Source organism: Myotis brandtii, unplaced genomic scaffold (assembly GCF_000412655.1).
Source record: "Myotis brandtii unplaced genomic scaffold, ASM41265v1 scaffold326, whole genome shotgun sequence".
NCBI lineage: Eukaryota > Metazoa > Chordata > Mammalia > Chiroptera > Vespertilionidae > Myotis > Myotis brandtii.
Genome location: NW_005362534.1, coordinates 3,918,716 through 3,935,903, shown reverse-complemented (window position 1 = coordinate 3,935,903; position 17,188 = coordinate 3,918,716). Strand labels below are relative to the sequence as shown.

The following is a 17,188-nucleotide window of genomic DNA, read 5'->3' as shown; positions in this document are numbered from 1 at the left end:
TTTTGTTTGTGTGGGTTTAAAAAATAGATCAAAAAGGAAATTGTTTTGTTACTTAATGGACAGTTTAGGAAACATGAAGTGAGTTTAGGCATAAAAGACATCTTAATCATTTGTTATTTAAAATTTAGAACCAAAATTTGGGAAAAGCAAATCAAGAATAGTTAATAGAAGAGACCACAAGATATGTCATACGTATCCAAAGCAGGAACTATTTACAGTTAAAACTAAATGCACAATGATTATTAGGAACTTAAAAATTAGTCTTTGAAAATATGATTTAAAAGTATGTCCTAAAGAACTGAGAATAGTTAATGGAGTAATTTGGTGACATAGGAACCTCTACAAATCTGGGCATAAAATATATTTCTCATTCTATATAACAAGGCCAAAATTCTGATTTTACTTCTTTGGTATACTACTTATATATACATTTTGTAGGAGACATTTATTACTATACCTATATATGAATGCGTTTATATGTACAAAGTTATAAAATACATAATAAATAATTTAAACATTTTAAATACATTAGCTTAAGATAATTAACTTTTATATAACTAACTTAAAACAATTAACATACCAGTATATTAAATAAGACTATATTATATTTATTTACAATCTAATGAACTGTAATAATTTAAAATAAAGCTGAAATTATATCCATTATCTTGTGTACATATTTTTATTTCTCTGAAATTGTTGTACTGCATATAATTAGCCATTTTATATTACTCATTACATTTAATCAGAGTATTTTTCTTTAGACATAAGTGAAAACAAGAGGACAGAAAAAAATTATTTTTTCATAAATGTTTATTTTGAGAAGGTGAAAATTCATATATATGAATTATTCCAGAATATTTGCATAGTTTGTTAATCTATTGACATTTTAGGAAATTATGGTTAATTGATATTTTTAGTAACCTATATTTTCTATTTTTTTCTTTTTAAGAAAATGTGCAAGGACTCAAAATATAACATTAATTAATTTAAGTTTAAGGTAAAAATTAGTTGAGTAATTAAAAGTTACAAGTAAATAACATTAAACTTTTGTAATTTTTAAATAGCGTTATAAGAAATTCACAAAATTAAACCTTTTAAACATCTACTATATTTTTTATTTAGTTGAAAGTAATTCTCTATATGTACTTTTTAATTTTAAACAATTTGTAGCAAGAGTGGGTACTTATTTATTTTTAAAAAATATATTTTATTGATTTTTTACAGAGAGGAAGGGAGAGGGATAGAGAATTAGAAACATTGATGAGTGAGAAACATCCATCAGCTGCCTCCTGCACACCCCCCACTGGGGATGTCCGCAACCAAGGTACATACCCTTGACCAGAATCGAACCCAGGACTCTTCAGTCCGCAGGCCGACGCTCTATCCACTGAGCCAAACCAGCTAGGGCAAGAGTGGGCACTTATTTAACTCATAAAACCAACATAGAAAATTTAGGGAAGTTGAGGAAAAAATCTAACTGTTTTTGAACAACCCACATTATTGTGCCAACTTTATTTTTATAGACTAAACTAATTTTAATGTCTCTGAATCATGCCATAAGTCTTATATCTTGAAACTAAAACTTTTCTTATTATCTTGTGGTTACATTAACAAGGGCTTTATGTAATAAAATTTATAGTCCACAAAAAGAAACACGTTTAATAACTTTTTGTTTTAGGTAATTTTGATTCTTTCCTAGAGTGCACACATAACTGAATGGTTTTTATGATCGGTGAATCTAAAGTTTCTCAAGAGAGGGGAAAAGAGAATGAAACAAAAAAAATTAAAGGAAGTCATCTCTAGACAAACATGCAGTGATCACTGTAAAAGCTAATTAAGTTCTCTCCGCAAGGATAGGGCAAAAGTTTAAATGTGGGAAAAAAGTTTTTAAAATGTACACAATAAGGAGAGTGGCATATAGCTGGTTTTGACATAATATAGGCATGACAATTTTATAAAGCCATGTTATAAAATTCCAGCTAGCACTTAATCCCCTAAGGATGGAAATGAAGGAGAAGATGTCTCCCACATTAAAGGAAACAATCTCTTTTTTAGACAAATAAAGCAAAGAATCCCCTCATGGGGTTTCTTTAAGTTTTATTTTAGGGTAACTCTAAAATGAATGATTTCTTTTTGCTTAACAATTTTTAAAGACTACATTTTTTTTAGAGCAGTTTAAGATTCACAAAAGAATTGAGAAGAAGATACAGAGATTTCCCATATACTCCCTGCTTTCATACATGCAGAGCTTCCCCATTATCAGCATCACTCCAATGAATAATCTTATCTCAAAAGCTCCCAGAAGTGACCACTGCAGTTCCTAATTGTCTATGTTAAAATTGTACCAGTTACAGAGCTAAGTGTTCAGTTTGTTTTGCAGCGAGAAACTATAAAGGAGGCAAGTGTTTCGCCTGGAAGAGATACAGGGTTATATTGTGAATACTCCATGGAAACTGGAACAGTCTGTAAGGACTTGGGTGACTTCTTTATCCCCAGAGGTTGGCCAAACACCAGTCGTCACCCATCAGGGGTTGGGCAAAACCTTTTAATTCCAGGCAGATGAAAGCAAACAAAGCAATTCTTGGCAACATGAAGATAAGATTGAGGGTAAAGTCTTATAAGGTTTTGAAAAGATGACTCAGGGAAAAATTTGAGTCATTGTCAAAGGACACTGGTCTGCGAAGTGCTCCTGAAGTCTTCAGCCCCCATGGCTGGCTCAAAGGTGGACTTTTGGACCTACTAGTATGTCCGTTTTCTCTCTATATACTTTGGTCTTTTAGGCGACCAACACTTAAAAAACCAGAGAAGAAGAACTATCATAGGAGCAGCAGTTAGAAGGCTGGAAAAAACAAGTTCACCAAGGAACAGTACAAATCTGATCACACACATACAAAAAAACCCACCAAAATCCCAAGTGGCCTTATTCATAGTCAGACAAAATTAATCTGGTGCTGATGGGCTTCAATGAACAGTTGGCACAGTTCAACTTGAATTTACCTCCCAGTGAAGTGCAGGTGGCACATTGAATAAGTAGAGACGCAAGGGGTCTGAGATGGGGGCCCAACTACCGAGTGGAATGTCCCAGTCCAAGGCAGTGACTTCTGCAGCTGCATCTTGTGACTCTCTATTTCTGTCCGTGTCCTCCATCCACACCACCAGGAACACACCAATAGTTGAACAAGTCGGGTTCCTTCTCTTTGCAGTGGAGGGGAGGGCACACCTCTTTCTGAGAGCTTATTAGAAAGATTTATTCTAGAACTAGGTCCTTGGTTAGGTGATTTGGGGCATCGTTCAAACGCAATACGCTCTGTATTTGATGCTGTTAAAAGTCGGGGACAATTCTATGAGTGGAGCCATCTCAATAAATCTTACCAATTAAGAAGCAGCATTCACTCATACTAGATGGAAAAAGTAATATTTGGTGTTTTGTGGTTCAGGTAATGTTCATGCTTCGTCTCCAATTAGACATGACTGTCGAGTGGTCTTGTCTTTGCCTGGTTCCATCATGATCACGAGAGTTGCCTAGTCTTATGTTGATGTTCTTTGCAAGTGTTTATGCTGAATAGAACACCAAGGCACAGCTGTGAGTACCAGGTGGGCTCATAGCACCAGTGAGGCTAATGACAGACCAGGCCAGCTCCCACATGGCAGGCGCTGCTCTTTTCTTTCTCAGTACCCTGGTACAAAGGATTGTTAATTAGGCAAAATGATGTTAGCACAGTAACTAAAAAGGCAGAAGGAAGTAGCAGCTTGCATAAACTGCCGCCAAAGCTGGTGCTGGGCAGTCAAAGGGAAGAGGTTGATGTTATTTAAACTTAGATGCTTGGAGGAGGTGCCCCATAAAATTAAAATCCAGATTTCTAAGGATAAGGCTTGACAGACACTGCTGTTTCTGATGTGGGAGAGAGTGGTTCTACAAAGGTTGAAAAATCTGCAATCTGCATTGAGCTGCTGTCACGGGATGGCACTGCCACTGCGGTGAAGTGTTGGTGGACAAATCCTCATAGAAAGAGACAGGAAGGAGCAAGTCCCTCCTCCTTCCTCCAGCCCTGCAGTCCCTTCTAGAGGCTAATAGGGCTCCAGCCAGCAAAGCAGAAATGTGGACTGCAGAGTCCCAGCCCCCACATCACAAACCAGCCCAGGGGAGAGGGAAGCCAGGTAGGGGCTGGGAGAGAAGGAATTAATAACCCACAGTGTGTGTCTGCCTTCCCAGGACAAGCTTTGTGGGTTTGCAGGGCCTGTCATTCCAGTGAGATGAGAAATGACTCAGGAGAACCGTCCCCATTTCTCTGCCACACGTCCTCCCAGGACCCATAGGGTGACCACAGAGAATCCCATGGTGCACTGCGCATCGAGCAACTGACAAGATGAAGTTAGAGCTCTCGAGTTCTCTGATCCTGGGGATGGAAATGAATGCCACATTTTCTCTCGTTACCTTTTTCTAGAAAAATAAAATTCATGCTACTGTAGCCCACACAGGATTGGGCATGAAATGACTAAATGGCAGACTTAGTGTAGCCAGGACAAATGATTGATTTTGTGACAAGAAAATGAGGGGCAGTGATTTCTGCTGGGAGTTCTTTAGAAAGAGGCACATGCTAGAACATATTCTCTCTCTCAGAAATTCAGGGCAGGCAGTAGGAGAACTCCATTTCATACACTACTGCTCTGAGGGAGGAACCATTCTGAGATAACCATGAGGTTATTACCTGCCCATGTTTTCAGGTAGAAAGTCTTCTTATAGCACGGAACAGAGTTGGAGCTAGAGGGGAATGACAAGAGCTAGAGAATATTGGACCATTGATGGTAGACTGAGTTTTGTAGAGTTCTTTAATTAAACGATAACAAAGATGAGATGATTCCAAACTGCTTTGTAAATAAGCAAAGGACATTAAAGTAGAGTAATAAATGGTAAATCCAAATACTAAGAGAAGAAGTTAGTACTGGCTAAGATTTCCGCCTTTTTTTTAAAGGAACAATTAGAGTTGATGCCGTATTTGCCATGTGTATTATTATTAGTGTGTATGCAGTTAGTTATGTCAATGGACAGTTTTATAAATCAGACATTAATTGTGTGGTCCATTGTTTTTTACTTTATGTATATAGTTTATCCATTGAAAACTGAGCCTACAAGTTCAGAAAAATTATTTTCAATCCCAGACTCTCCCTGTGGAATAAATTCAGATCTGCGTTTCACCTTCAATGCTGTAATTATAGCTTGTTTTAATATACACCGACTTCCTGGATTCTGGTTGACTCTGCATCATTATTTTTCTGACCACTCATTATTGATTTTCACTTCTGGCTTTATTACCTGACTGACTCTTCAGACAGTAGCCCTCTTCGCTTGTACCCTCTGACCTGTGACAAGATGGACGAAGCCCATGCTCCAACTGAGGTTAGAGGAGTAGCATCAGACATTTCTTGAATCATCTCTCTGCAATCTCAATTTAGGGTCAAGGAAGGGGAACTCCGTGCCTTGTTCTGGCACCAATGACAGTTGCAGTTAACTTCCAATGCCATGAATGATTAAACCAAGCAATAGTTGCTCCCTACAGAAAAGTATCTAAATTATGTATATTCAGTATTGATCTGCCACATATCACACTACATTGCATCAGTGATATGTATGGTTGCAGACAAAGTTGAGAGAGAAACAATGGCCTCGAATTCCTTAGGTCAGTGATCGGCAAACTGCAGCTCGCGAGCCACATGCGGCTCTTTGGCCCCTTGAGTGTGGCTCTTCCACAAAATACCACATGTGGGTGTGCATGTCCAGTGTGATTGAAACTTCGTGGTCCATGCGCAGAAGTCGGTATTTTGTGGAAGAGCCACACTCAAGGGGCCAAAGAGCCGCATGTGGCTCACAAGCCGCAGTTTGCTGACCACTGCAGCGAATTCCTATTCAACTTGTGTTTCTGTGTTCCACTAAACCTTGGGGGCATTTTTCAGGGCCACATAAAAAGACTCGCGGGAATTGTTTAACAACACAGAAATTGTCAAAAATTTAAAAAATGCAATTTCTAAAGGAAACAGCAATGTACAGGCCAGTGTAATAATTGCAAGTTTGGTCCGCAATGGGAAGTGTTATTCTTGAAACAAAAAACAAAAAAACTATACACCATCAGTTGATTGGCTGGACTATTAGGATGGCCTGAAAAGGTTAGGGATTACTGATTTAGATCATGTCCATGGGAGAAAAATGGAAACTGGAAAGGTAGATAGGTTATAGGCAATACACATTTTTTGTTTGAAGACATGATGTTGCAAAGAAAAACTTTTGTATGGAAATAAAATGAATAAGGTGTCCAGAAGAGTATACTTTTCTCTGTGTATTTGCCAGTTTCTTGGCAATTTTAGAGGATAGGTAACAATGGAAACTAAAGCAGAGTGGGTTTCTGAAGTATGCTGGGTGAGCAGAGAGCTCCTTTATAAGGCCTTGTGACAGGCGCTTGAAATCTCAAGGTTAAGACTGCTTAGGATTATAAGATGGTGAGAATCTGTGTTGTAAATACAATAATTCAAGGAGCAGGGGACCAAATTAGGTTTTCTTTTCTTTATAGAGAGACACAAAATTTATGAAGATTTTTGTCATTATTAGCTACCGTGCACACCCCAGGTAGGATGAGGTTAATTCTCACTCATTTGTTTTATGGAGAAGAAGCCTGTCTTGCCCCTCAAATTTCAGAGTGAATTGTTATTTCAGTATCTCATTCACTAGAAAACATTATGCTGGCTGTGTGCTTAGGCTTGTGCTAGAGAAAGTTATGCTCTTTTTAATTTTTTTATTGATTAAGGTATTACAAATGTGTCTTTATCCCCCCATTGTCCCCTCATCCCCCCAGTCTTGCCCTCACCCTCACCCCCTGTTGTCTGTATCCATCGTTTATGCTTATATGCATGCATACAAGTCCTTTGGTTGATCTCTCCCCCTTACCCCCACCCTTCCCTACCTTCCCTCTGAGGTTTGACGGTCTGACTGATGCTTCTCTGTCTATGCTCTTTGTTCAAGGAAAACTTTCCCCCTTTAAACTGTGGGGCTATGGTTGTAGTTGATGAGAAACCCATGAAACTGAGTATATTGCTCAAGATCTTTGCAATTCTTAGTTCACATTTTCCTCACTGGATAACATATTTGAGGGTCACATGTGCCCATTACTTTGACTTTATGGACTGAGCCCGATTGGCTTAAAAATTAGCATAAGTTGCCTGGTGGGAAATGTATCTAGCTACTGAATACCTAAAATAGTCGGGGATCTGCTGATTTCATCTTGGTGTCCGCATTGGTCAACTGGTACAGCTACATACAGGGTCTAATTGATAAAGATTAATTATTAGAGCTCTGACTGATTTGTGGTGTTTGTCACATGTTGGTGATGGAAGCAGCACACTGACACTACCTATTTGTCATCTCTGTTCTAAAGGGTAGCAGCTAACTACACAGTTTGATAAAAACTCAGCTGCTGCAGGGTTTTAGATTATGTTCGTAGGGGGCAACCATTACTTGGTTCCTTCATGATCCATAATATGCAGAGAACAACACAGTAGGGTAGTTGGAAAATAAGTCTACTGTGTTGTTCTCTGCATATTATGGGGCACAAAGAAACCATCACTATTTTGAAAATGAAAATGTATGTACTATTCACTGAAGAATCCTCCTTAGTACTATAATGACTCAATAATTTTTAGCCTTGTTCCAAAGGAGATAATCAAAAGTTAATGACCAAACTATTTTAAAGGAGCCAAGAAATGAGTTGCTCTAGGAATAAGTTTGAGCATGACAGTGAGAAATCAAACTGCAAAATGCCTCATGGGGCTTTGATATTTTCAAAACTTTGTTTTCATTGAGACCTATAGTTCACTAAAAAAAAAGTAAAGCAAGAACATGAATACTCTTTAATATGTAATGAAAATGCAAAGGAACATGTAGCAAAAGGGATAGCAGAGGTTCTTCCTCTGAGGCTTACTTCCTCAATGATCTCCTTCATGGAGTTTCTTTCATTAACTGGAATGAATATCTTGATGAAATTAGGCCACTATCCAGCCTTGTGTCTCCTTGAAAAGGGAGAATTTTTTTTTCTTGTTGAAAGAAAGATATTGATCGTGTTTATGTTTATATTTCTAACGTGTCTATTATGTGTCAGAAAATTATCCAGCATAGGAAATAAGAGGACATTACAAGTCCTTTATTAAAATCCTAGTGAGGACAGAATTTGGAACAGTAGACCCTATTGTTACTCCCTGCATTTCTTCATCCAGAAGTAACTCTGATCTTGGAGTATTGGTGAATGTGTATAAAACTACAGCTCCTCTGGAAATGAGACAATAAAGATGCCTAGAAGGAAGCAGGCCCCAAAGGCAGTGTTTTCTTGAATTCAAGGACATTTTCCTGGTGGAGGGGATTAGATGATAAGTTATGGGAAATGTGTACTAATTCTGACTTAGTGGAAAGAAATATAGTAGTATGTGTAATTCTGAAATATAAATTATTTTGAAGAAAAGGGCATTTAAAAAGTACACCTGAAACTAATATGTCAGCTGTAATTTAAAAAATACAAAATTATTTTAAAAGATACAGTTTTGTTATTTTCAGATAGTCTAACTGTCCAGAGTAGAGGTGTTTTGGGATCTGCTTAATGCATAGCTACCTTGAATTTTCTTAATAACATTAGAGCACATGCAACCAACAAGGCTTGTATAGAATAACTCGGTGCTTTTTGCATGCCCTTGTGGACCTTTTTGTCAAGGGCAGGGGTGAAAGCATAATGGTATGTTTATCACATGAAGGGTTTTTGGTGGACAACTAAACCTTGCAGGAGGGATGTAGAGGGAGACAAGTGGCAAGATGACCTATTCATCTAGGGAAGAAGGATGTACTTAAATGTCTGGAAAAGAATTAGAGTTCTGGTCAAGTGAGCCAAGGTTTAGAGACGTGCTCAATACTTATATGGTACTAAGGTAAAAACTCAATGCTACAAGATCAACAAACATAGTAAGAGTGAGGGCACGATATCAGGTACCCAGGACTCACCTCATGCATCCATGCTATGGAGTCTACAACAGGACTAATTTCAGGTCCAAATGATGGGACTGATGTTCCTGCCTGGTGTGAGGGAATGGTTTCCAGGAAATAAAAAACAGTAATGAAGACTGGAGAAGACAGGGGCCTACATTTGGCCAATTTTTAGGCTCATTTCTATATTCTCAATAATGCTGCTATTACATAACCTTATTTACCCAAGTTCTTTTCTTGGACATTGATGCTTAAGTTGGATTTCTGGTATCCAAACCCTTGGTTTGATTTGGCAAAAATGGGTACTCTAATTCTTTATTTTCCATGTTGCATCTGGATTTTATAACTATAACTATTTCCTGTTCCTTGAGAACAGGAAACCATCTTTCTAATCTTTGAATTTTGAACCTAAACTCTGTTCCAGGCATCATAGAGGTTCAGCAGATATCTTTGGGGTGAAGGAATAACTAAATCTTTTCCAGGAGGGTCATCAAATCTTGATTCTTTTGTTCCTTATGTCTTAATATGGCTATCTGTATAGCTGTAGGTGGCTATTTGAAGAGACAGTATGGTTAAAACAATGTTACAAACAAATATGAATCCAAAGTTAAAACACAAATAACAGCCTTACAAATCAGATCATGGCAAGATTCTAAAAAGAGGTTTCAGTCGCCTTTGTGATTTATTCAGTGGTGACTAATTTTAGCTTATTAGGGAGGTGAAATAAATTTAACTTTTTTTATAGTCTCCCTGACTGTCCCTAAATCCTTCATGTACTAAATGTTGGTTTTTCTTCCCATTATGTAACTGCCTGAGGGGGCAAAAGGCAACATTAGTCAGTCCCAATACCTTCTGTGCTCTGGAGACCTTAATTGTTCCTCTTGTTTTTTCCTGGATGTGTCAAGCCTTATTAAAAAAGAGATCACAAGGTGTCTCGAATGCCTTCTGGAAACTCCAGGTAATAGAGGAAATGCTTTTTTATTTTAAATTCTACAAATTCTTTTGAGTTGGTGCATGTGTCGGACCCTCGAAGTGTTTCACTATTTATTCTTGTCTGTGGTTGGTGTTTCTGTAAGTCTGTCAAACTTACATACTTTCATCTTTTGTTTATTATTATTATTATCAATCTTTATTGTTGAAAGTATTACATATGTCCCCCAATTTCCCCCGCGAAATAAGCCAGTCAGAGAAAGATAAGCATCACATGATCTCACTCATATGTGGAATCTAATGAACAAAATGGACTGATGAACAAAAATAGATCCAGAGACATAGAAGCATAGAACACACGTTCATCTTTTTGAAAACTATTTTAAAAGGTTTTACACTTCAGCCCTGGCCAGTTTTGCTCAGTGGATAGAGCGTTGGCCTGCAGACTGAAGGGTCCCAGGTTTGATTCCCGTCAAGGGCACATGCCTGGATTGTGGACTCAACCCCCAGTGGAGGACTTGCAGGAGGCAGCCGATCAATGATTCTCATCGATGTTTCTGACTCTCTGTCCCTCTCCCTCTCTGTAAAAAATCAATAAAATATATTTAAAAAGTAATACACTTCAGTTATTTAAAATTATGTAAATATGAATAAGTGAGAACATGAAAACAAATAACCAATAATTTCCATGATTTTTAGTTAATTATTTTTTCTTTTTCCTCCTTTGATAGTTGCATACCCTTTTGTGGGTTTAATAATAGTAGAATATAAAATCTATCTATTTATTATCTCTTTACCTAGCTTATACATACCCTGTTTTATTTCACTTAATTTTATGTTGTGAGCATTTTCCTAAATCATTATTTTTCAAAATCATAATTTTTTAATCAACAAAATATTTCACTCAGCCAATTTCCATGTGTCCGACACTCTGCTAGATGCTGAGGTTACAGATGTAAATAGGACTGAGTCAATTCCAGCTTTCTTGATGATTATGACATTATAGTGCAATCTCATAAATACTATTGAAATAAGAGGTTGTTCCCAAGGATGTCTCATTGGCCATGCCCTCATGCTTGAAGTAAGCATTGTTTGTGATTTATATTTTTTAACATAAACACTAGTGGGTACAAAGAGGTACATCTAAGATGTCCTCAGTTTTTTTTCCCTGGCCCGTCCTTCTAAAACTCCCATGTAAACTGGAGTAATCCAAAGAGAGGCCATGCTAACTTCCTGATGACCACAACAGGCAGAAAAGATCCAGCACAGAGGAATAACAGGTCCCCTCTAAAGTGATCTTAAAACTGTGATAGGATCCTACTCCCCCTTCTAGGGCTATTGTTTGAAAAGAAAGTCCTTTTGATCCAAGCCTTCCTGTGTTCCTAAGGTGGCCTATGGATTTGGGTGGGGAGTTCTTACATGAGCCCTCCACATTACTATGTCAGAAGGTATCTACATGTGTAGATAAATTCATTAAAATTATTGGATTGATTACAGTTTTTTCTAAAGTGACAAAGGACTTCTCAGACAAGTCCCAAAACACCAGAAGCCCCATTGCGACTACTTCCCATTAATAATTCCCTTACCCAGGTAACTAATATCTAACTTGTAACAGTATAGGTATGTTTTATCTTTTTAAAGCTTTACAGAGTTTATTTTATGTCTGTGGGATTCAACCATGTACTTTAGTGAAGTTCTGTGTGGTGTGTTTTTTTTTAATTCTCATTACTGTGTACATTTCATTGTAATACATACACTGAGTGGCCAGATTATTATGACCACCTGACGTTTGTAGGCAAATTAGCTATAATTTCGCGCTGAAGTTGCTAGAGGGATAGACCACTATAAATTGGGAAGCAGATTGTTTACCACGACAGTAGAAGTGATTTTTTCCCGAAGATATGGGTAAACAACGTGATTTAACAGCCTTTGAACATGGGATATATATACACTGAGTGGCCAGATTATTATGACCACCTGACGTTTGTAGGCAAATTAGCTATAATTTCGCGCTGAAGTTGCTAGAGGGATAGACCACTATAAATTGGGAAGCAGATTGTTTACCACGACAGTAGAAGTGATTTTTTCCCGAAGATATGGGTAAACAACGTGATTTAACAGCCTTTGAACATGGGATATATATACACTGAGTGGCCAGATTATTATGACCACCTGACGTTTGTAGGCAAATTAGCTATAATTTCGCGCTGAAGTTGCTAGAGGGATAGACCACTATAAATTGGGAAGCAGATTGTTTACCACGACAGTAGAAGTGATTTTTTCCCGAAGATATGGGTAAACAACGTGATTTAACAGCCTTTGAACATGGGATATATATACACTGAGTGGCCAGATTATTATGACCACCTGACGTTTGTAGGCAAATTAGCTATAATTTCGCGCTGAAGTTGCTAGAGGGATAGACCACTATAAATTGGGAAGCAGATTGTTTACCACGACAGTAGAAGTGATTTTTTCCCGAAGATATGGGTAAACAACGTGATTTAACAGCCTTTGAACATGGGATATATATACACTGAGTGGCCAGATTATTATGACCACCTGACGTTTGTAGGCAAATTAGCTATAATTTCGCGCTGAAGTTGCTAGAGGGATAGACCACTATAAATTGGGAAGCAGATTGTTTACCACGACAGTAGAAGTGATTTTTTCCCGAAGATATGGGTAAACAACGTGATTTAACAGCCTTTGAACATGGGATATATATACACTGAGTGGCCAGATTATTATGACTTGTTTACCCATATCTTCAGAAAAAAAAAAATCACTTCTGTCGTGATAAACAACCTGCTTCCCTATTTATAATGGTCTGGCCCTCTAGCAACTTCAGCGCGAAATTATAGCTAATTTGCCTACAAATGTCAGGTGGTCATAATAATCTGGCCACTCAGTGTTGATCACATTTTCTCCCATTCTACTATTGAGAAACATTAATTATTTTTCTAGTTGCAATACAACTTTTATTTATGAAAAAAAACACACACACAAAACCCACAAAACAAAACAACACAAAAACCTAGGCAATGACCTGCCTGATTGGCCTGTCGGCCGTTGTCTGCCACCCCCTACCCCCTCCCTGATCTATGTGCTCTCTGGAGCAGTTCTAGGACATATCCATGGATAACACCAACATCTAAAGGGGAGAAGACCACCCAAGAGACTGAACAAGAATAACCAAAAATGTGGGAGGAAAACTTAATTCCTATTGCTGAGTCAAATTGTCTCTTAAAAATACAAATTCAAATTTATTGTTAAATGTAGCCCAGATTTCTCCAGGTGATAGCACCTTGAGATGTTTTTTCTTTATTTTTTTAATTTTTAAAATTAAATTTATTGGGGTGATATTGGTTAATACAATTACATAGATTTCAAGTGTCCAATTCTATAATACATCATCTGTATATTATATTGTGTTTATCATCCAAGGTCAAATCTCCTTCCATCACCATAACTTTGACCTCCTTTACTCTCTACTACCTGCTACCTCTCTTCCCTCTGGTAACCACCATTCTGTTGTCTGTTTTATGAGCTTTTGAGTTTCTTAAGAATAATGTTGCAATAAAAAGGCTTATAGATATTTTTTGATATACAATATACATGCATTTCTGTTGAGTATATAATAGCAGAATTATTGAGACATAAGGAACCTTACATATTAAGCTTTGGTAGATACTAGCTAACTGGTTTTCAAAGTGATTATGCCAACTTACATACCCACCACCAATGCATGGGAATTCTAGCTGCTCCATGTCCTTGCCAATGCTTGATATTGAGCATATAGCTTTTTTTTAAATCAGAGTGTTTACAGGAAATAATCAAGCTTCAAAATTTAGGGCAGTGTGTTCTGACAGCTTTTAATCATCTTTTTGTTAATAATGTTTAATGAGAGGACATAAAACTAGATACTTAATTAAGATTCCATTCCTATTAACAATACAAAGAAGTTATTTCAAAAATTAATAGTGTTTATATGAGTTTGTCTTTTTCCCTTTCCTCTGAACAGAATTCAGGCACAAATATTAGTTTTCCCCAATGTTCACTTCACAAATAGCTAATGGTAGCAAATAAACAGCTGCAATACCTTTTGACTCTTTGGAAAATGGTTCCTCTTAGCTCTGCTAAGAGAGCATGATGACAATAAGTCAACTGAGAAGTGAAATTTACATGTCTGTCATTTATCCTTGCCACGGTGATAAACTTGTGACAGAAAATCACCAATTACATTAAGCTAGGTTCTGAAGGCACTTTTTTCCTGCTGCAATATCTTTTTCTTCTTTGACTCAAGTTCTTGAAGAGATTTAAAGGACCCGGTCTCCAGACCTAGGTAGAAATCCCTACCTGGGAGTTGGTTAGAAATGCAGAATCTATATTATAGCCAAAGCTGCATCTGAATCTGCATTTTTAACAAGATCCCTAGGGTCTTTGTGTGCACAGCAAAGTCTGAGAAGCAGGGTTAGCACTCCACGTGCTACTTTGGGAAAGAAAGGGGGGTGGGCAAATACTCAGTCCTCAAAGGTCTTCCATTAAAATGGATGCAGGGGTCATCTAGCCTTTTCTGTAAAGGGTCAGATCCCAAATATTTGATGCTTTGCAGGCCACATGGTCTGTGCCCAAGCTACTCACCTCTATAGCATGAAAATAGCCATGGTCAATATGTAAACAAATGGGTATGGCTGTGTTCCAATAAAAATTTATTGTTGGACAAAATTTGAATTTCATATGTTTTTAAGTTTCACAAAATATTCTTCTCTTTTTTATTTTTATTTTTCAGTGATTTAACCAGGTAAAACCCAGTCTTAGTTCATGGGGTGTGCAAAAATAGACAGTGTGCTGGATTTGGCTTGCCTGCCATAGCTTGCTGATTCTTATTCTAGGGTTTGAATTGTTGGTAGACTCTATGAGAGCAGAGACTTTTTCTTGGTTTTGCTGTTGCTTCTCTAACCCTGGCACAGAGCCTACGCTAAAAAATATTTGTAGGATGAAATTGCCATTTTTAAATTGTGCAACTCGGCAGAAATCCCAAGTTGAAGTTTAGAGGGCTTTATTTCTTTATTATTTCGTTTATAGGTATCATATGCCTACTATGTGTTCTGCATTGTGCAAAAATAGATAATGTGTACTGGACCTGATGCCAGCTACTCAGGAGAAAAACCTCATTAACTTGTTATCTTACACTGCAAATGTCCTACATTCAGTACACTGGGTATTAGTATAGCAAATGCATGCATCTATGAATAGCGACAATTATTATCTGTCAGGCATTCTGATGAGAAAATCAGGAGCATAACTTAACAATGAAGTGGGAGATATATATATGTTCCATTTCCCATGGGAAACAATAGAAAATCTAACCTTTCTTTAGGTAATGCGCAATAAATTATGTATAAGTGCGGAATTATAAACAAGTCACATCTCAGTCTGCAACATGAGCTGATATATGCTGGTAACATTTGAGGGTTCTTTTATCATTATCATTCTTAAAGTAGTCAACGAATAAAATTTGTAGACATTCATAAAAGAATAAAGAATAAATTAGCCAATAAGAATATCACCAAGATTACCAGACTTGACATTATTTAATTGCATCTTCCCTCTCTTCAGCATCTCTCTCTATAGTTAGGAAATAACAAAACTACAAACTTTGGAACCCAAACTAATGGTATTATATCCTTTATGTGTTATTTAATGACCATATGACTTTAGGCTATCACTTAATATCTCCATGCCACAGTATTCTCATCAGTGAAATAATAATATTCCATTGTGTGTACACACACACACACACACACACACACACACACACATTTCCCTTATTTGTCCACCAAGAGACATTTAGATTATTTTCATGTCTTGGTTATGATAAATAATGGTGCAATGAACATGGGTGTGTAAATATCCCTTTGAGATTGTAATTTTACTTCCTTTGGATATATATCTAAAAAACACAAGAGGCCCAGTGCATGAATTTGTGCACAGGTAGGTCCAGCTGGCCTGCCTGCCCTGATGGGGCCAATCCTGCTGGGGGTAAGGGCCTCGGGAGGTTGGCCAGCTGGCCCCACCCCCATCGGGCTGGTTGGCCTGCCACAGTGCACATCATAGCGACTGGTTGTTCTGGTTGTTCCGGTCATTCCAGTCACTTGGCTTTTATATAAATAGATTTTAAGAGTTGGGGATAGGGTTACGGTTTTGATTTGCATTTCCCTGATGATTAGTGAGGTTGAATACCTTTCCTGTACCTGTTTTTAGGAAAATGTCTCTTCAGGTCCTTTGCTCATGTTAAAATTGGATTATTTGTGTTGAATATCACACAAAAAATCTTGGATTTTTTGCTATTGAGTTGTATAAGTTATATATTTTGGATAGTAGCTCCTTATCAAATATATCGTTTGCAAATATTCTCTACCATTCTCTAGGTTGTCTTTTCATTTTGTTAATTGTATCTTTTGCTGTGCAGATGCTTTTAAGCTTGATGTAGTTTCTCTTCATTTTTATCAATATAGCTGTCTAACTTTTTTTTCCTATGTTTTTTTTTCTCAAAGATTTTTACATTTTCAGATCTTACATTTAAGTCTTTAAACCATTTCAAGTTAATTTTTGCAAGCATTTTAAGATAGGGGTCTTGTTTCATTCTTTTGCATGTGAACATCCAGTTTTCACAATACAATTTGTTGAAGAAAATAACTCTTTTCATTAACTATCTTTTTTGTTTTATTTTTTAATTCTTTATTGTTTAAAGTATTACATAAGTCTCCTTTTTCTCCCATTGACCTCTCTCCGGCCACCCCTCCTCCCCCCAGCACCCCTCACCCCCCCCTACTGTCTGTGTTCATTGGTTATGCTCATATGCATGCATCCAAGTCCTTTGGTTGAACTCTTACCCCCTCACCCCCCGCCTTCCCTCATAGGTTGGACATTCTGTTTGATGCTTCTGTGACTCTGGTTCTAATTTTGTTCATCAGTTTATGTTGTTCATTATATTCCACAAATGAGTGAGATCATGTGATATTTATATTTCTTTGACTGCCATTAACTATTCTTGACTCAATTGTCAAAGATTAGTTGACCATTTATGCATAGCTTTATATAGGGCTCCTGATTCTGTTCTATTGGACTTTGTGTCTGTTTTTATGCCAATAGCACACCGTTTTGATTACTATAGCTTTGTAGTATAGTTCAAAATCAGGAAGTGTGATGCTTCCAACTTTGTTCTTTCCCAAGATT

General features: G+C 37.2%; 1 protein-coding gene across 1 annotated transcript in view; it reads right to left on the bottom strand.

Annotated features, from left to right (window-relative positions):
* The window catches only part of DDX53 (DEAD (Asp-Glu-Ala-Asp) box polypeptide 53), a 25,560-nt gene extending 20,136 nt beyond the window's left edge, over nt 1-5,424 (bottom strand). Inside the window, exon 1 of the mRNA XM_005870982.1 lies at nt 5,318-5,424. Within this exon, the coding sequence (XP_005871044.1) occupies nt 5,318-5,424 (107 nt within the window). The remainder of the gene's footprint in view (nt 1-5,317) is intronic.
* Between the last annotated feature and the right edge of the window lie 11,764 nt (nt 5,425-17,188).